At 37.0% G+C, this 20,581-nt stretch overlaps 1 protein-coding gene across 6 annotated transcripts in view; it reads left to right on the top strand.

Moving 5' to 3' along the window:
* Positions 1 to 19,770, top strand: part of PTBP2 (polypyrimidine tract binding protein 2) — a 56,171-nt gene extending 36,401 nt beyond the window's left edge. For 2 of the 6 annotated variants that reach the window (XM_075038933.1, XM_075038937.1), the window contains 7 exons: positions 7,890 to 8,085; positions 15,416 to 15,570; positions 17,024 to 17,057; positions 17,495 to 17,587; positions 17,959 to 18,175; positions 18,278 to 18,355; positions 18,504 to 19,770. In XM_075038933.1, the coding sequence (XP_074895034.1) occupies positions 7,890 to 8,085; positions 15,416 to 15,570; positions 17,024 to 17,057; positions 17,495 to 17,587; positions 17,959 to 18,175; positions 18,278 to 18,355; positions 18,504 to 18,636 (906 nt within the window). In that variant the 3' untranslated portion in view covers positions 18,637 to 19,770. Of the gene's footprint in view, positions 1 to 7,889; positions 8,086 to 15,415; positions 15,571 to 17,023; positions 17,058 to 17,494; positions 17,588 to 17,958; positions 18,176 to 18,277; positions 18,356 to 18,503 lie in introns of those variants that run through there. The other 4 variants (XM_075038936.1, XM_075038935.1, XM_075038934.1 and 1 more) reach the window with 4 other exon arrangements.
* The last annotated feature ends 811 nt before the right edge of the window (positions 19,771 to 20,581 follow it).

Here is a 20,581-nt window from a genome sequence, read left to right as displayed (position 1 = left end):
GTGCTGCCAAAACAAAAATACCTAAAGGAAAGAAACAGTCAGATGATAGGAAGAAACTCTCCAGTTTAAATACAGCTGGAAATACAGTAGAAGCAGGAGGATGTGGTGGCTACACTTTAAGTTGCATGGAGTTCAAAATTAAAAGCATGTTAAAAGAGTAAAGAAGTTTTCAATTTTTTTCCGTCAGTTGTTACTATAGAAGATAATGGGGAAATTTAATTTTCCACTGGCACTCTTCACAGGAAATCAGAATGTGGCCTTAATAGAAATTGAAGACTTATTAAGGAAGTTAAAGAGCAATTTGAAAAACTCAAGTGATATAAGTACCAAGGAGAGATGCTATTCATTTGAAGGTTCTGAGAAAATAGTGACACTGACAAGAATGTACAATACGAAGCCTCTAGCCCTATGGGACCACTTTTGCTGTTTGAATGAGCAAGTAGTGAAAAATTGCATTCCTGCTCCACTTGCTTTGTGAGAAACTCATTTCCTGTAAAAGTAGATTATGGCTACACTGATTCATGTTTCATCAGCACCATCAGATTGGATCATTATAGTTCGTTATACTTGCACGTAAAGGTGAAGATGACAAACTTCAGGTTCTGTGCAATGCAGCAGTCTAGCCGTGGGTTGGAGAAAGTACTGAGACTGTGCAGCAGTAAAGCACATTGAACTACTGTGCTGCTCCTAATGAAGCAGAAGGTGATGTCCTGGAGATGTCTGTATGCATAAGGAGATATTCTAAGCATCAAAAATAGCTCATTTTCATAGTAAATGATCAGTACCCTCAGCATAAGCAGCAAACTTAAATATTTGAATGCCAGTAATCTGGTATACCATAGAAAGATTAGAGTGCCAGTGTTTCTGTCTGAACAGCTGGCTAGTCCAGAGTGTTGGTCTTTGTGTAAATGCACCAAAAGTACTCTTGCCAAATCTTGGATATTGACAGTTATTAATGCCTCATCTATGGAGGATTAACTGAGACTCATACGTAGCACGTGACAGTCATCTTGACCCAACATGGGTTAAAAATATCACAAGTCTAATTGAGAGTTTCTGTTACAGTTGGCCAGTTGGTCCTCACTTGGCCCGTAGGTAAATCAGAGTACCTCTACAGAGATTCTGTTGAGGTTTGACTCTACATTCAAGATGTCTTGTTTCCAGTTGTTAAGAGTGATAGCTTCAGGGTGGCTGTGCCCTGGTAGCAGTCTGCAAAAGACCTCTGCTAGGCTACATTGCCCTAAAGTCTGTAATAGGAACTTCAAGTAGTCATTGCCAGAATGGAAAGCAAGGACATCTCCAGATAAGATATTTAGCTTCAGGGCAGTTATCCATGATTATTGCATTAAGGATTTTCAGGCATCTTGAATCCTAAAGAGCACAATTTGTGCTCAGAAGTGATAAGCAGTGTTCAGGTAAACAGAAGAGTGCTGGATTGTATCCATTGTATCAGGAAGTGAAGCAACAGTGTTTGTCTCCTGGATATTCCAATTTTGTAGAAAAGAATAAGATATGCAACTGGTCCTTCAGTCAAGGAACTGCACGTAAAAAAAGAAAAAAATGATCTTATTTTTGGAGAATGTTTTACATAAACATTTTAGCCACAGAACTTCTCGTATCCAAGACACTTGTCTCAAAAGAAATTAATTTTATTCAAATGCATATCTGTAGGTTGCACTTGGGACACATCTCTCCCAAGAGATATTTACCATGTGACCTTCAGTTACTTTGAGGTACTTATTCGAGCTGGAGTATGTTTTGTAAGGATTACTTCTGGGTTTTTTAATGCCTTAAACTGTTATGCCCTTCTGAAGATCTTGTTTGTGGTTTCTCCTGCTTTGTGTGCTTTGGGAAGAGAGACAGTAGGGAGTAAATTTCTCTGTCTTCTTTTTTTCTCCTCATGAGTTTGGAGAGAAGGCAGCAGTTTTGTGTTGCCCCTCTCTGCCACTTTTTTCTCTCCACTCTTAATTTGATTTTTCTTTATCAGACCTTGGTAAATGCTTTCAAGCTATCCTCATCCTGCAAGAGATCCATTTCCTGTCTTGGATCATCATAGGTGTCTACGTGCTTGACAAAGAGAGGGGCAGATGCACTCGTTGTTGTGGCTTGAAGCCATGTGTCTCCAGAAATACCTGCTAGCTAAATATCTGGGCTCTTACTTCTGAAGAGGGAAATGAGAATATGAGAATGTCAAATCATTTTCTGTCTCCCATGCTGTGTTCTTGTCTGTTTGTTAGGTACTGTATGTGAATTAGCTAAATAGTATTTTAAGTAGCATATCTCTTCCTGATTTTTAGAGGGCTACCTTGACTATCTCCTGAGAGGGGTTTCATTGCACAGATTCATGGTCTATACAGGCCTTAGAAGCTCATCAAAAGCATAGTTCCTATGAATATAGCACTTTTCAAGGGAGTCTTCTTTCACAAGGATTTTCAGGCATCTTGAACGCTGAAAGTAAAAAAAAAAAAAAAGAGCAGTGAATTCTATCCATTACATCAGAAAGTCCTTCATTCAGGTGAGGAAAGCCTTAGAGAAGGAATGATTCTAGGAATGTTCTTCCTCCGCTTCAGAGCCTACCCATAGATCAGACTCTTAATCAGAGAGCTGCATCAGTCATTCAGGATGTTACAACATTTTGTAACTTTGTAGAGTACTTTTGCCATCTGAGATCACCTTTGCTGCTCTTACTGCTTCTCTCAGCCTCCACAATCACATTGGGAAATGAGAGATCCTAGTGTCATGAGTCCATGGTGACTAGATAGAAATTCTTACTGTCCTTTTGCAGAAAAGCTTGAGTGTGGTTGATTACATCAGCAGCAGGAGAAAATACTGTTTATTGAGCTTTTCTTTCTTTTTGTGGTGGGTTGACCCTGGCTGGATGCCAGGTGCCCACCAAAGCCACCTCTTCAACTGGACAGGGGAGAGAAAATAAAACAAAAGGCTTATGGGTCAAGGTAAGGACAGAGAGATCACTCAACCAATTATTGTCATTGGCAAAACAGACTCGACTTAGGGAAAATTAACTTACTTATTGCCAGTCAAACCAAAGTAGGGTAATGAGAAATGAAATCAAATCTTAAAACACCTCCCCCCCATCCCTCCCTTTTTCCCAGGCACAGCTTCACTCCCGGATTCTCTACCTACCCCCCTGCCAGCAGTGCAGGGGGACAGGGAATGGGGGTTGCGGTCAGTTCATCACATGTTGTCTCTGCCGCTCCTTCCTCCTCAGGTGCAGGACTCCTCACACTCTTCCCCTGCTCCAGCATGGGGTCCTTCCCACGGGAGACAGTTCTCCACAAACTTCTCCAACGTGAGTCCTTCCCACAGGCTGCAGTTCTTCATGAACTGCTCCAGCGTGGGTCCCTTCCATGGGGTGCAGTCCCTCAGGAGCACACTGCTCCAGCGTGGGTCCCCCAAGGGGTCACAAGTCCTGCCAGAAAACCTGCTCCAACGTGGGCTCCTCTCTGCACGGGTGAACAGGTCCTGCCAGGAGCCCGCTCCAGTGCGGCCTGGGCTTCCCATGGGATCACAGCCTCCTTCAGGCACATCTACCTGCTCCAGCCTGGGGTCCTCCATGGTCTGCAGGGGGACAGCCTGCCTCGCTATGGTCTTCCCCATGGGCTGCAGGGGAATCTCTGCTCTGGCGCCTGAAGCACCTCCTCTCCCTCCTTCTTCACTGACCTTGGGGTCTGCAGGGTTGTTTTTCACATGTTCTCACTCCTCTCTCCAGCTGCAGTTTCTGTGCTGCAGCAACTTTCTTTTTTTTTTCCCTTCTTGAATCTGTTCTCACAGAGGCGCTACCACTGTCGCTGATGGGCTTGGCCTCGGCCAGCTGCAGGTCTGTCTTGCCGCTGGCTGGCAGTTGCTCTGTCAGACATAGAGGAAGCTTCTAGAAGCTTCTCACAGAAGCCACCCCTGTAGCCCGCTGGCTACCAAAACCTTGCCATGCAGACCTAATACGCTTTTTTTTTTTTCTTCTTCAATTGGAACAATCTCTAGTCTCATCTCTTAATCTGTGGGATCTTTTCTCAGTCAGCAGTTTTCATCTCTTCATCCTCCTGGCTGCTATGACCGAAAGAGAGGATGGTTTGACGTTATTTTTAAGAAATGAGAGGGTATTGTGTTTTGTGGTGCAGACCTCCATCAATATTCCCTGTATTTTTACTGTCTGTGACAGACAGCCATAGCTCTCTGTTCTGGATCCTTATGACTTCCTGGACTATTTCTGCTACTTCCTGTGTTGTTAGGCCTTGCTTGCTTATTCTTGCCTTCACTGAAAGGTGCTTCCATGAGACATGAGCAGATTTTGGATTCTTTGTGAATGTTGCCCCAGTTGTTAAGACCCTTTCTAAATATCTGGAATTTTTCTACTGTACTAGTTGTCTAGGAATACTAGCTTCTTTCCAACCAACTCCACTATTTTGGAACTTTCACTAGTATTGGGGATTGTGATTTTCTTTATTTCTGGTTTGCTCCCTTTCGTAGCTGCCATAGCTGATGTAGAACCAAGCAGCATATTTTGTTATTAGGAGTAATCTTTTTGTTTCTTCTGTGTGGTGGTTTGGTTTGGTGTTGTTTTCTTTTTTCTTTTTTCTTTTGTTTTTTTTGGTTTTTTTGGTGGTGGTGGTTTTCTCCCCTCCCAAAAACAGTCTAAGTGGCCATAGGGAAACTTGTAGGGATAATGGTGTGTTTGCACTGTGGAGTCGAGGTAATGCACAGGAGTACACTGTGGAGTGGAGATTGTTGTGTCAGCACAGGCACATGCCTCTCTCCTTGGGTTATGTGTTAGTCTGAATTGAGAAAGGGATTTTTGCTTGTTCTTTTACCCCTGTTTTCTATTGGTCTTGGTTCTTACTAGCCGTCTTGTTTGTGTGCTTCTAAATACTTCAATGTGTTTTTTCAGGAATCTGTCTGCTGACAAGCTCTTGGCAGGAGGTGAGCCACTCATCAAAATCATTTTCCCCCTTGGGAAAGTCCAAGAGAAGGGTACTTTTTAGTAACAAGAGGGAGGGAGGGAAGGCAAGGACCTGGAAACAATTCAGTATCATGACACTTGATATCACATGATGATGTAAGTTTTGATACTTCGGTTGTTGAAGCTTAATAATGGGTTTGCTGGTCCATGCAAGATAAAGAACAATACTCACATTTTGTAGAGCTTGGTACTTGATCTCCTTGGTTTGGCATGTGTGTGGTGTGGTACTGAGTCACATGTGAATGTGTGCAGAGATAAATGCTCAAAGAAAGCAAAGTTTCTTAGCAGTAACTAGAGTTCTTTGAGATGATGTCCATATGTACATTCAATAACATTCAATGGCTACTGTCGTCTCGTTTTTTTTCAGGATGTCTGTTTGAGACGAACAGGTTTTGAGGGTTTGTTGCACCTTTTTTTATTGCCATATAAGAAGGAGCTCAGGATACGCATTCAGTTGTAACTTTACATGTGAACAGTTAATCTTGAAAAAACCCTAGTTGCTGGTAATCTTTTGTGCATTGGTGTTGAAGGTGTCTGCTATTGGTAGAGATGGGTGGGGTGATTTGGTTTTGATCTGTTGCAAGAAGCCTTTCCCGGAGTGTGACTACAGTGCTTATTAAGAGTGTGTCTCCTTCCTTTCTGGTTCAGGATGTTCTTTCAGAGTGTCTGTGTCCCAACTACAGGGGATTTCTCTTGTGCAGTATTCTTTTGTATGTGCTTTTGGTCACTTTGAATTTGTCAGAAAGAGGACTTTTTGCTGTTTCAGTGTAAGTTTTAGTTACTTATGCAGCTCCCTTTAAACATCAACTACTCTGGAAACTATGAACGCAGGTATATTTTGGTTTGCTGCTTTTTTAAGACTAAAAGATTTACATCAACTTCACAGCCTTCCGCCAGCCATAAATCAGTCTGTCTACAGACTCCATACAGAGGTATAATATGAATCTTGATTGTGTTTTAAAGACTTAGAGTTCTGTGTCATGGTCCTGTGATTTGGACAAAGCTAGAGGATACTGCCTTTTGGTCTCACTCGTACGTAGTTTTCTTCATTATGTGAATGGGTATTTCCTTGATGGCAATGGCATTGTCTTTGATAAGAAGTAAGCTCTGGCTGCAAAAACTGGACCTACCTTTAATCCGTATTTTAGTCTATTTTAGAAGGTAAGAAATCTTCTAAAAGTGATGACGGATTCTTGGTGTATACTTCTATTAGATGTAAGTGTTCCAAGTGAGATTTTTTTTCCCAAATACCAACATTAGGAGTCTTGGATTCTGCTTTGCCACTGTATGTAAAAGAGCTAGCAAACTCTGTATTCTGTAATGGTGACACCCACCACCACCCCAACAATACAGAATTAATCCTCAGCTTGTATTCTATGAATCAGGACAGTAGATTTTATTTTGCCAGTATTGTATAAAGCATTGTTTAAGCTGAGTTTCAAGCACAGGATTTTCTCTTCAATTGCTAAGTATTTTTTGAGACGATGTCTAGACTGTCAGGTTTCTATGCTTTTTTTTTTGGTATTATTTTATTTTCCCGTTACTTGGAAGTTCTAACAATACTGACGGACTTATTCTTGTACGTTGATTCATAATGGTGGTAATTTCACGAGCCCTGGAGATGTGAGCTGTGGTAATACATTTTGTGGGAAGGGACAGCCTTGCTGGCCCACACCTAGCAGAAGGGTGTCTGCAGTATGTTCAGTTTCCAGATGCATGACTGTGTGAAAATAGCTATGTTGCTTCCATACACAGCAGGCATACTAGGTTTGTGCAGTGCTTGGCTCAAAATAACAAGTCCTACCAGAACTTTAATGTGTTGGGAAGTACACTGCAGCGGTAACCAAGCTAGCTGTGCAAGAGCTAGCTCAGGTTCAGAAGTGGTACATTTCAGTCCAGCATTAATCAAGAGAAACAAAAGATCTGATTTTTGTATTTGGAGGTGTGATTTGTGTTTTTCACCGTGTATATATGAGGTAGTTTTATATTTAATATAATGACTTGATTGAATGGATTAATTTTTAGGATGAGCTGTATCTTTACTTCCTAGCATTTCTCAAGATTATAAACCAACTTAGTTACAAAAATGTCCATTTTTTAAATCTCTCATATTTAGCTTTTAGTGCTTCAACTGAAAGAAAGGTGTGCCCAAAATGTAAATGGAATAAAATCCAGGTATATCAATTTGCCTGGTATATAATGAAGACGGACAAAACACATAATTAGGTCTTTTTAGAGAGTGTTTTCATAGAGTTCTAAGTAGTGTCATGGTAAGAGTTCATGTGAATTTCACTGTTAATAGGCATCCTTTCAGAAGTACCAATTAATTGTGAAAATAGGATTTTTTAAAAAAAAGTGTTAGTAACATTAGGTTAGCAGATAAAGTTGCTTTTCTTTCAATTTTGGCACTAATTACCTTGAAGGGGAGAAGGAAAACATGCAGGAACAATGTAAATATTCTGCTTTAACAGATAGCTGTCTAACATGGTATTTAAGTCTAGATTTCTGCCCCGCCCTCAGGTCAGCTTTCCATGTAAAAGAGTACTTGTGTGATTTTTTTTTTTTTTTTTTTCCTTTGAGAAATTTATTTGGCATTATGTCTGAATTAAAGCTGTACTGTGGAATACAGGTTAGTTATCAATATTCAACAGCCTAACTTTTAAGTTTGACTGCATTAAAATGTATCTTGCCATTTTGGTGCATATCTAGGTAAGAGAAGTAAACATCAAGGTTCCTGGAATCATTTTAAAAGAGGTTAATGCATTTTAATCTTAATTGGTTTTAAGCTAGATGGTAAGATGGATAAATATCTATATGCTGACCTTATTTAAAAAAACAACAAGAACCAAACAAAAATAATTGTGTAACCAACCTGTATTGTATATTTTTTAAATAAATTGACTCCCTTTTCCAGGCCTTAGATGGTCAAAATATTTATAATGCTTGCTGTACCCTACGGATTGATTTTTCCAAATTGGTGAATTTGAATGTCAAGTACAACAATGATAAAAGCAGGGACTACACTCGTCCTGATCTTCCATCTGGTGATGGACAGCCAGCGCTGGACCCAGCCATTGCTGCGGCATTTGCAAAGGAGACGTCTCTTCTAGGTATGACTCTGACGTTGTTATTTTGTATTGCAAAGTCACTTGATGAAAAAGTTTATTAATCCTTCTAACAGTTAAAGATCTTAAATTACGATAGTGTCCAAAAGCCCATGCAGGGTTCAGTCTATATTGTGATCTGTAGTAACACAATTATATTGTCTTTAGAAGTCCTGCATAAATGAGTGAGAGAATGCATGACAAAATGAAAAATTCACAACATATAAGGAAAAGTCAAGTTAGTCCTACTTTTATTCCCAAATCTGTCGTCCTGTCTTTCATGTGTTCCTGTCAGCTGCTACTACCCACCTTGCTCACACTCCTACCCAAGTTTGTAACAGACTTAATGTGATTTGCATGTTTCATTCATGCTAATGCTTATTTGTAATATCAGATTATGAAAATAACATTTTGTTGGCTTCCTTCAATGAGGAAAGATTATGCTCTCTGCTTAAAAAGAAAAAGAAATAAAGGTTCTAGTCTGGGATTTCTGTAGATAAAAGGAAAAAAAATCTGTAGTTGCCTTCTAGTGCTATGGTACATGAGTTCTAATATCCTGTCAGCTTTTGAGTTCATCAGAAGAAGTAGGTGAAATGCTCTGAGAAAGAATACAGATAAATATATCCTCTGACTATTAGCAAAATAATTAATGCATGCTTTGAGAGAAATTTGTAATTTTTTTTTTTAATTTATCACAATTCATTGCATAAGTTTCACTCCTACTTCTGTCAAGTTGCTGTTCTTTGACAACACGTTTCACTCTTCAAAATTTAATAGTACTCAGACATAATCTCATGACTTTTATAAAACCTGATTTATTATGCTGTGATCATTGTTCTTCCCACTTAATGTATTTTCTCACTTTTTTTCTTTCATCATTTCCCATTTTTCTTCTAAAGAAAACTTAACAACGTAGATTTCATGCCTTGTTTTTCGTACAAGATGGGCCAACTTGGAGTAAGTCAGAGTTAATCTAGTAAAGAGGGGCCTCTGCTCTCTGTGTTTTCCAGAATTTAGAAGGCACTTAGTGAATGATGTGAGCCCAGGAAAAGGGTGAATATTGTAGTTAAGGCTACTGATATCTACTTCATATCTAGTTGTAAATTCCACACATGCCCACCTCCCACAAATTTTGGAGTGCTTGACTGCACAACCTCGAGTATGACTTGCAAAATGGTGTGTCACTTGTAGCTACTGCAGATGTTTTGGAAAGTAAAAAATACCGTAAGAATCTAAAGTCTCTGAAGAACCTGTGGCTAAAGTTTATTTTCTTTTTTTTCTCTTTTAACTTCCCATCATTTAAAAAATGAAACCTCTCATTTCATGGATTGATAGTGAAGGTGGATGAGTGTTTGTGAAGAAGTTTGATACCATAGAGTACTGTAGAAATGCCCTTGAGGCAGTTAGTAATTCTTTTGTCAGCATGTAATGACTAAAACATAGACATGGGGATGCACTATGAGTAGTAAGGAGGCAAAAACAAAGTAAAGAAGCTGCTTATTAATTAAAGACCTATCATATTAGCTGTTGTAAGGCAGGGATTCAGGAGAGAGAGAGTTGAAGATTCATGATTTATAAAACGGTGCCAAATGCAGGATTACTTACGGAACTCTAATTCTGACATTTTCCTGAATCTTGAGAAGTTGCTTTCTGGTCTCAGGCTTACTAATGCATTTCTTTATATATAATGCTTATAGTGTGCATCAAATTAACAGGTTTAATTTGCCTGGCATAGTGGAGTTACACTCTGAGGATGCTTGGATCATTGCATCACTTTCAATATGTTTAGTAATTGAGGTTACTATACTTGTTATAGTTTTCCAAGTGACTTTAGCTTTAGTGGACTTTATGTTCTAGTATTTTAGGCCTGAAAGTCACTTCAATGCTTTTGTAATTTCTGTCTACAAAACTGCGTAAGTTTTCTAACCTTTTGATTTTAATCAGGCTCATTCTTTTGTGTATATTAAATTTTTTTGCTAGTAAAATTATGAAGATGACAGTCATATTAGCTAATTAAATATTTTAATTCTTACTCTCTGGATGGACCTCTTTAAATGCAGTGTTTTTCCAAGCAGCAGGAAAATAAAAGGTACATGACATGAGTAACTTTCATTGCAGCTGTGGAACATTTTCAGAGCATCAGTGAAGTCAGTCATGTTTATTTTGATGAGTAGTGGAGATTATGTATCATGGTTGTTTTTTTCCTCTGTAAAAGCATTCATTGTTTTGAAAGAAATTTAAGGGAGCTGGGTTCATCTTCTAACTGCTCATGGCCAGTTGGGTGAGCTTGGTATATTGTAACTCTGCATCATCTGTCAAATGAGGATGATGATACAGTGATTTTTTTTTGTTGTTGTTGTTGTTTGGGTTTTGGGGGTTTTACTAGTTGCCTTTTCTGTTTGTTTTTACAGAATTTGAGCTCTACAGCTGAACAACTTTCTAAAAAGGCTCCATAGTACTGTTGGTACCTTAGCCATTTGGATAGTTGTCAAAATGGGAATGGTGCTTGTTTGAATATGGAAGAACAGGGTTCTCATTCTGAGCTGCTTACTGTGCAAAAACGCACAAAATACGTGACATAAATAAGAAAGGACAAAGGATAGAAAAACCTCAAAAGCCTAAATGGATGCTTGTGCATGCAATTTATAGCTGCATTTTAATTCAGCTACTCAAAAAGAGAAGGGTGAGAACACTTAAAAGTTCTGAGAGTTATAAGGTGGAGGTTGGCAAACTATGATGTGTGAAATATGACAGAATGATAGGAGCAACCTTCCTCCTGTTTCTTTCTTTTATCTTAATATTTCATTTCCTTTTATTTGCTTTAGAATTCTTATTTCTGTAATGTTGATAAAGATGTCTTCAGAGTATACTCAGAGTGTCTGACATGCCCTATTCACAAATGGTTCCCAAAGGGCATGATCCTCCATGAAAGAGTCAAGCTCCATTTTGAGCTTAATGTGATGCTCTTCAAGTTCTTTTGTGTGCTCAAAAAGAATACCATAAGTTGAACCTGTGGCATTCTTGCTGTAGCTGTTCTCTTATATGTATATAATGAGATCACCAACAGAAAACATGGTAAGGACTTAGTTCTGACTTTCGCTTCTGTTATGCTATTATATGCTGAATAGTTGTACAACTTGGGTGCCTTTTTGTTGTTGGCTTTTTAACAGTATACTGTAATTCACATGTCAGAAGTGAGGTTTAGGTCTAACATAATTTTGTGAGTTGAGTTTTAGTGACAAGATGTGAGTCCTTGTTAGTCTTGGTGTTTAAATCTGCCTTAATACCAAACCATTACATATCTCAATTTCCTTCTGGATGGAATTAACCCTTCTCTTCAGTAAATGTAACTTTATGATGTAGTGTAGTAACACTTCCAGCTTCATAAGCTGTTATGCAGAGATTTTAAAAGAACCTGCTATATCCCCCAAACCATTCAGGCTAAGTATAAGAAGCATGCCAGTAACAAGTACAAAAAGATGGTGGTTACTTGACATAAAGTTACAAAAAAGGTTCGTAACAGGACTAGGGACTAAATCCAGTTCTCAGTCACAGTTATGCATGCCTGCATTAAGATGACTACTCTTACTGCCTATGGTTTTCACACAAGTTCATTATATATTTTTAGTATAGTTTTAATTTGCCTTTTACTAAAATGGCGTTACTAATTTGAATTTCAGAAGTCATGCAGAAAGATAAACTGAGGGGGAATAAATAATGTGACATGCTGTGTTTAAACTTCATTGAGGAAAAAGACGTCAAAAAGCTAGGAAAAAGGTGTATAATATTTGTATGTTTTCATTAATATCCAGAAAAAGCAAAAACCTATTACTTGTAATTGTTGGAAGCTAAAATAAAACTAGTGACAAAGCTTTCTAATACCAGTTGATCGTGTTGTCAAAGTTGCTAACATTTCTAAGTAGTTTCAGATGAGTCCTCAAATCTTAAACAGTGTGTTGCATGATAACTAATAAACATAATACAAATTGTTCTTATTTATTAAAAATTTTTGACTTGCTTAATTCAGAATGGCAAATCAGAGTGCAGTGGAGACCTACAGAACAAAAATTGTGTTTTCTCTGGTTTTGTAATTTGTCTGACCTTTCCAAGAAACAAGGTCTATGTGTGCTTTGTATTCGGTTAGAAATGTATCAATCAAATAGATGATCCTAGCCTGCATGCATCATTACTCATTCGTCTACTACATCCTCAGCTGTGATGAAATAAGGTGTCAGAAATCTTTGAGACTGTAAATGGGACATCTTTTCAATGAGTCTTGTTATCTTTTGAAAGAAGTAGAAAATCACTAATGGACAGAATGGGCTAGTTTCAAATGAAATATCAGAAGCAGATGGTTTGGTTTTTTTCTTACCTTTTTTTATTTTTTTTCACATCCTATATGAAGAGATACACATTCTCTCCCCCCCCCCCCCCAAAAAAAAAAAAAAAAAAGTTACAGGAGATCTTACAGAAAAAGAACTTTGAATAAACAGTAACTGTATTATACTGAACCACAACAAACAAAAGATTTTAAATAAGAACTACTTATAGTTGCAAATACGAATATGTAATAATACTTTAACTCCAATTTAGACATTTGTTTAATGCTATAGCTGGAAATACATTGTTGTGGTTAGGTCTCCCACAGCTTTATCCCTTGCTGTCATTGCTGGCTTGCTTTATTAGCCCTTTCCAGTAATGCGTTGTCTTATGGTGGTTCTTAAATTAATCTATTTCAAAGGATAAGAATTGAAAATATTTTCATATGAATACTGTTGAATTAATCTTTGTTTTTAACTTCTTTAGTGGGACCAAAGAATGTCCTGTAGAGAGTCTGATGCTATGAAGACTTTTGCCTTTTAAAGTATGAATTACTCAGCTATGCTCTGCCCAACTATGGAAAGAGCAATAAAAACTTCACTAGTCATCTTTAGGTTCTTTTATTTGTAAAAATGCTGGACCAGCTTAAAGCTTCTAAGGTTAGGGAGAGGTACTTATACACACTTGAAGATTTGAAATGCTCTAGTATCTTGGCATTTTCTAATACCTAAATGATTGCTATTGACCTCGTATAAAATAAGTTGTTTCCCTTCGGGTGGGCATCTGTCACACCTTACTGTCATTCTTCACATTTCTGTCTCTATGACCTCTGCTGTACATGAATGTAAATAAACATGACATTCAGCATATGAAATACAAAGCACTCAAAAGTAAATTTCCAAAACATTTTTTAGAACAGAACTGGATTTTTTAAAGTTGTTTGAGAAATTTAATTTGATATTCACAGGTTTCCCTGTGTAGTACAGTCTGATTTGGGGAATAAACTTCTTTACTCCTTCCATAGGGGTACTTTCTGTAAGTGCATCCTTTATTAATTGTTTTTCTTGGAAGTAAAGCTATATTCTTCAGCTTTAACCAAAGAGCAAAACATGCATCATATTTATGTTAAATTATTATCTTGCTATTAATATATATGTTAGTATATAGTATTACACTTTCCTTTCACACAAAATGTATTTAGAGAAACGAAATTGCTATGCTTGGCCTAGCAGTGGCCCATCTGATTTCATATCCTTTCTCTGACAGCTAGTGTTACTTCTGCGTTCTCTGATGGAAGACCTAGCGCAGCCCTCGTAATGGATGATCATACAGTAGCATACCTGGGGGGAGTGCTTTCCTAACCCCCAGGTAGCTAGTGCTTGACTTATGTGATGAAGCATATTATATGTCACTTTATTGCCTATTTAATGTAACTGGCTGTTGTTTCCATAGACCATCTAATACAGTCTCAAATCTATTAAGTGTTTTTGCAGGATGGAGGGAAGAAAGACAAGATAGGGCTTTTCTTTTTTTATGTATTATAGTCAATCCCACAAATATCACATATAATGCAATAAAAGATCATATTTGTTGCCTTTTGATTCAAGTAGGTTTTCCCTTTATCTTGTGGCATGAGAGATGACTGGAATTGTCGTTACTCAGAACTTTCTATTCCTCTGGTTTGACCCCTGAATACGAACAGTTTAAATCTTTTAAATTTTATCAGAAAGCATTCCATGTCTTTAATTTCCTTTCTTAGAACATTTACTGTTTTTTCTTCTGTATGTGCTTTGACACGAAATGACCAGAAAATATTTGCAATATCACAAAGTAGTGATGGATGTCCTGTTCCCTTTGAGGGGTCATTTGTCCAGCCCCCCCCAATATCTCTCTTTCTCTCTCTCTCCCCCTCTCAGTGCTGCCCCCCTCCCCCGTATTTGTTTTTCACAAATTTGTGTGACAAAACATAAATAGTTGGAATGAAGATAGAAATCTTCTCTAGGCAGTTAGAAAAAAAAAAAATTGTAATCATGCTTACTCCCCGCTTTCTGTCTTCCTGTGTGTTTCCTTTTGATACTAAATCTGGGATTATTCTTTTTTAAAATTAACGGTTGAATGTATTTACTATTATCTGCTTAGTACTTGGGCATTCACTGAAACTGAAGAATTTTTTTTTTTTATGACTTCCTTTAAAATACAACTTAATGTGGGAAGGGAAGTAGTCTTAGGTGCCTAGTGAAAAGTTATATATAGACTGTCTACCTAGCATACTGGAATATTAGTCAAAAGTTGTATTAGCTTAGCGTGATCATATAAGCATTAGAAGTTTTGCCAAAATACTGAAATCTGAGAACCCAGTTGCAGTAAAAGAAAATAAAATACTGAAGTTATATTTCTTTATTGTTTTTTACACATTTTGTTATGTCGGTGTCCTTTTACTGAACTCTGTGAAATGTACAAATAAAATTTTGATGAAATATGATAAAGCTGTTCCTGTATAAGCTATGTATAGTGCATATGTATCACAAGAACCTTTCACAGATCCTGGGAGTAGCACACTTGCCTAGTACCCCAGTGACTTGACCAGGCAAAACCAGCGGGGCTCTACAGGATGTGAGTTTCCTTGGAAGAAGGAAAAAAAAAGCACAGCTGAAGGTTTAGCTAATGGTAACATGCATCTTCAGGGAATTGGATCACAAAAGCCACAGAGCATAATCAGTGGTGCTACCTTCAATCTTGAATTTACAACATTGTGTCCTCACCTAGTTCATGCTAAGGCTCTGAGAGATTTTTATTTTTTTTTACACCTCATCACTTCTTCGAAGACTTGATCTGAATCAAAAATAATTCTCTTCCTTCTGTTAATTTGACAACCCATTTCACAACCCTTTGGATGACTTTAACAGTAGAATGGTCTGCTTTGTAGAGCATTGTATGCAACACTTGTGCTGATAAAGGTACTTTTTTTTTAATGACTTGTGTGTGTTTCGTAAAATATGCTTTATTTTAAAATTAGGGCTTCCTGTTGCAGCTGTTCCAGGAGCTCTGAGTCCTTTGGCTATTCCAAATGCTGCTGCTGCAGCTGCAGCTGCTGCTGCTGGCCGTGTGGGAATGCCTGGAGTTTCAGCTGGTGGCAATACAGTCCTCCTGGTTAGCAATTTAAATGAAGAGGTCAGTGAAACAATTGTAATTGGTGGGTTTTTTTTTTCCTCTTTAGTCACACTTCATTTGTCAGTATTTTATAATTTCTTTGCATTTGGCCTCTTACATTTGGATTTTAAGCTCAACGTATTTTTGCTGTTTTTTTAATAATCCCCCAACGTTAATTTTAAAGCCATTATTGTTAAATACTTTTGTTTTCCCAGGTAGCTAACAACTTAAAATGTCCTTTGATAGTCAGCTACCTATTTTTTGTAAGAAAAATGTGGTAACTACTGCATGTTTGACATTTGAATTGAAAACTTTATTTTTACAAAATAGCAACTATGCTTTCTTTTGCAATTATAATCATGTGAACTAGAATTTCTGTTTTGTTTCTTCTAATTGTTTGCTGTTTCATTTCATGCTTGTATCTCACATTTTAAGGTCTTAATTTATGTGAACTACTCTAACACATTTTTCTTTGAAGGTTCTCCCAAAGATCTTGACGAGGCACTCTTCCAGTCTCTCTTAGTAATTTTTTTCTTTGCAGTTACTCATTTGTCTTTAAAAAATAATAATAAAAAAGTGGCAAAGCATTTTCACCTTAACTGTATCTTTCTTGCTAACTCTGAAATCTAAAAGGGTCTATGTAGTTTTGCATTTTTACTGTCCTTTACATTTATTTTGATGGCTGTGAAAGCTGGTATGAAATGTGGGAAGTTTGTATCAGTCTAGCTGTTCCATTTTTAACTGGCCTCTGTCACTGTAAATCATTAAGCTTTTTTGTCATCTGGTACTATTTTGTCATCCACAGTCTTGCATGTTAAAATGTTTTAGATCAGAGTGCCATTTTGAAAGATTTTTTGCCTGCATTTCATAACCAGCCATGCTTATGCAGTTAAAGGTCAAAGTTTAAAATTTCTATTGCATGCTTTTTTTAATTTATTTTCATGTTGAGATGAAATGCTGTAGTTTACTCTTGATATGAATGTACTTTACCCATATTTGTCTTGGGTGACTACATTTTACTCAGTTTTTCTTGTACAGTACATAAACCAACCATTTTCTGACCAAATTCCTGCATTTCCTATGTACTGACCTATATTTTATTTTTTTTGTTCCCCACTTCCTTATTTTTTTTTCTTCTGCATTGCTGTATTCCCTTCCCCATTTCATCCTTTTCCCTTTTGTGTTCAACTTCCCTTTCCTTGTCTTTACCCAAATTCCCATGCCCTTCCCTGTCTTACCCTTCTCGTCTTTGTCTGTGTTCCCTGTCTTCATTCCCTATGTTCATGCTTCTGTGCTTGAACAAAATGTTCCTCGGACCAACTTGCCCCAATTAACCGCCTTGAAACCATGATCCATGACCACCTCACCATTCTGCGGGAACCACCCTTCGTTATGGATGATCTGTTCATCTCCGCTCTTCCTCGACTCTTCTCTCTTCTTGTCTTACGCTGCTTGCTCTTCTCTCCTTCTAAAGATGGTTACGCCCCAAAGTCTGTTTACCCTCTTCGGTATGTTATTGTTAGCACTATACTTTTATTATTGATTTGATTTTGTTTTGGTTTGTTTTTGTTTTTTTTTGTTTCACCTTAATTCTTATTTGTAGCTAGCACTTCAGCTTAAAGTTGAATAGTAAATCTTTTGCTATTTTTCTTTTGCTGTTTAAAACTCTCCATAGACACAGATTTTCTTTTAATGCATGCTAATATATTTTGCATGGTCTTTAATTTAATATTCATTCACATAGCTTTGAGGGTTTATCAGAAATTATTCTTTTCAAAATTCACTATTCAAAATCTTTATCTCCTTTATTCATTTGTGAGAATGTTGAGTTTGAGTGAGTGATCTTGTTGCCGTCTGAATGTTCCATTGATATGTCAAACTGTATTACTTAGGTGACTGGCTTTAAAATGAACTTTTTCTTTTGGGTTACTTTGACTTTGAAAAGGTGTTTATGGCGATGTGCAGCGTGTGAAGATTTTATACAATAAGAAAGACAGTGCTCTTATACAGATGGCTGATGGAAACCAGTCACAGCTGGGTAAGATTACTTTTCTGTTGTATTCCCATTAGTCTAAGTACTTGAAATTATGCTGTGTAAAATCAGGTGAACTAAGCATGTTTACATTTGTCAGTTTGTCTTGTATCCTGGTTACCCTCAAGATCCAAAATCTTACTGCGTGCACTTGTATTCCAGAAGGTCTGCACAGTATCCTAAATGAATTCAACAACTGAATCACATGCGATGGTCTTTAAGTACTCATGCAGATTCTGCAGACCTAGTTCTTGATTCCAGTCTTTTAGCACGTTGACCCTTTGATTTGCTTGGGTGTTTTTCTTGTTCACTTGTGTGATGTATCACAAGCTATTGAAAATCAACACTGAATTGAGTAAACTTCCTGTCTTTTTCAGCCATGAGCCATCTTAATGGACAAAAAATGTATGGAAAGATTATTCGGGTTACCCTTTCTAAACATCAGACAGTACAACTACCTCGAGAGGGACTTGATGACCAAGGGTTGACTAAGGATTTTGGCAATTCACCTTTGCATCGCTTCAAGAAACCTGGTTCAAAAAACTTTCAAAATATATTCCCTCCTTCTGCAACACTTCATCTATCCAATATTCCGTAAGTGTTGGCTGTCAGTAAGCCAGTAGTATTAACCTGAGTCACAACACACTGAATTGATTAATAATTTCTTGCTTATGCTTATTTTCTTTCTGTCTGTAGACCATCAGTAGCAGAAGAGGATCTACGCACATTGTTTGCTAACACTGGAGGCACTGTGAAAGCATTTAAATTTTTTCAGTAAGTATCTTTTCTGTACATAGCTCTAACAAAAGACTGACTAAGTGCATTTTTGCAGCATGGCTTAAGGAAAAGTGCCTAGAGGATAGAAAACATTAGGAGCAACCCCTGTAGTGTTCGAGTTCCTAATGCCATTATTTTGTTTCAGAAGAGATCACAAGATGGCACTTCTTCAGATGTCAACAGTAGAAGAAGCTATTCAGGCTTTGATTGATCTTCACAATTACAATCTGGGAGAAAATCACCATCTGAGAGTTTCTTTCTCTAAGTCAACTATTTAAAAAGGCAGATTGAAAATGAGGGTGTATTGCATTGTTTGGTGTTGTCACCTATTGACGGTTCAGGAAAGTGGGGACCAGAGTTTGTCTTCTGTTGTCTTTTTCTTTTTTTTCCCATGCTGTTATCATTCCTTGGTTGTTTTAAAAAATAAAAAATAAAAAAAATTTAAAAAGCAGTGATACTAACTGCTGTTGTTCAACTGTTGTTTGGATAAACCATCATTTTGTTTAAAAGACTTCAAGTTAATACCACAGTTTTTCAACTTAGTTGACGTACGTGCCTTAAAAAGGAAAACTAGTACTGCTGGAATTGCATAACTAGTAAAAAGCAAATTTGGTTGTCTGGGGCACATTGTTACATGATAATTTAAATATGTTTAGGCAGGGGTGTGTAAAAAGGTTAAGCTTTTGTTTCTCCTGCTTGATAGATTTCTTTATCTTCTGGCTTTTCACTTACTTTTCTTTTTAATTGGATAAGATGCATTATGCTGAAAGAGTAAAATGACATTATTTGATTTCTGTTACTTTTTGCTTTGTGCTCTTTTTTTCAAAAGGCCGTTTGTATTTCATGGTTCTGGTCTAGATTCAGTTATGAATGTAGGCATTAGTTAAAATTAACAAGGTACAGAATATTAATTTCTTAAAGGACAAAAAGTGACTTCTGTGACTTTGAGCCCTACGTGAAAAGCATTGTGGAATCTTAACCTTTTTGTACACACTCTTGTGGGATGTATCATATAAATGTCAGCACTAAGTAATGTCTTGTTTGTGGCTGAATATTTTTCGTAGATGTTTGGAGTTGACATGACTTATGTGCATTTCAATATATATTGCCATCTTTAGTTTGTAATTAAGATATGGAATATGGTTGTGGATTTCTGAGCATGTACAGACTGGTCAAGCTAGTTCAGGAAATGGTGCATGTATTTTTCAATGATGAAGGAAGTTTGCTGCAAATGCTTGCAGGAAATCTTGTGGCAGTTTTCTAAAACTGACAACCAGGTGGGACCAAAGTTTATGTGCCTTTAGTCTTAATTTACCTTGCATTGTAATATTCAGTTTTAATAAATCTCTTCAAAATATTTTGTATTTAGAAATTGATCTGACTTTACTATAAACATGGCTCAGAATCTACAGATCCAGTTAATTTGAAAGCAGTTCTCTGTCAGTCTGAACTGTTACCTTGATTCTGTTTAAATGACCAATACTTTTTGAAATTGATGTACTTAGTTTCAGGATTCATAGATTCTGTTATCTATGTAGGAAAAAAAAAGGTCATGTATATTTTCTATTAGTTGAGTTTTTACATCTTTAGAATTGTAAAATTCAGTATAGTTTGAAAGTGGCACAATTAAAAATTAATTTTCTAACAAAGTTGGGAGGTTTGACGGTTGTTTAATTTCATTTTGTGTGTACTCTGCTTACCTCTGTAGCATGCTCAATAAACACTTCTGTAGCTCTATATTCACCTTTTCTGTCTTTCTCTGCTGCTTTCTATCTCTCCTTTTCTTTGTTTTTCACTTCTACTGTGCTTCTAAATTCATGTTTATTCTCTGCCAGGGTGGGAAAAGCATAATATTAAAAAATACAATTTATGGCTTTTTACCATAAATCTGATGCTGTGAAAAATACCAGCTCTTTACTTTCAGAAAGATAGTGACCCCTTTGCAGGCATATGTGCATATTAAACATTTCCCACCCTGTTATAACTTACTGCTTTAAAGACATAACTTTTATTGTAGTTCGTTAGCTCTCTCTTTCTATCTTTTTAGTTTTTTAAGCAGATTTATGCACTAATAGATCTCTCAGGTTTGCCATGCTCTCTTGCTGCAGTTTCATCTTTCATTTTTTTTGTGTCTGCTAAAGATTTTCTACTAATTGTACAGTATACTCATGGGTTGAAGTAACAAAGTCTTTAACATTAGATTAGCGGACCATACATATTCCA

This window comes from Buteo buteo, chromosome 10 (assembly GCF_964188355.1).
Source record: "Buteo buteo chromosome 10, bButBut1.hap1.1, whole genome shotgun sequence".
NCBI classification, from domain to species: domain Eukaryota; kingdom Metazoa; phylum Chordata; class Aves; order Accipitriformes; family Accipitridae; genus Buteo; species Buteo buteo.
This window is presented reverse-complemented; position numbering and strand designations above follow the sequence as displayed.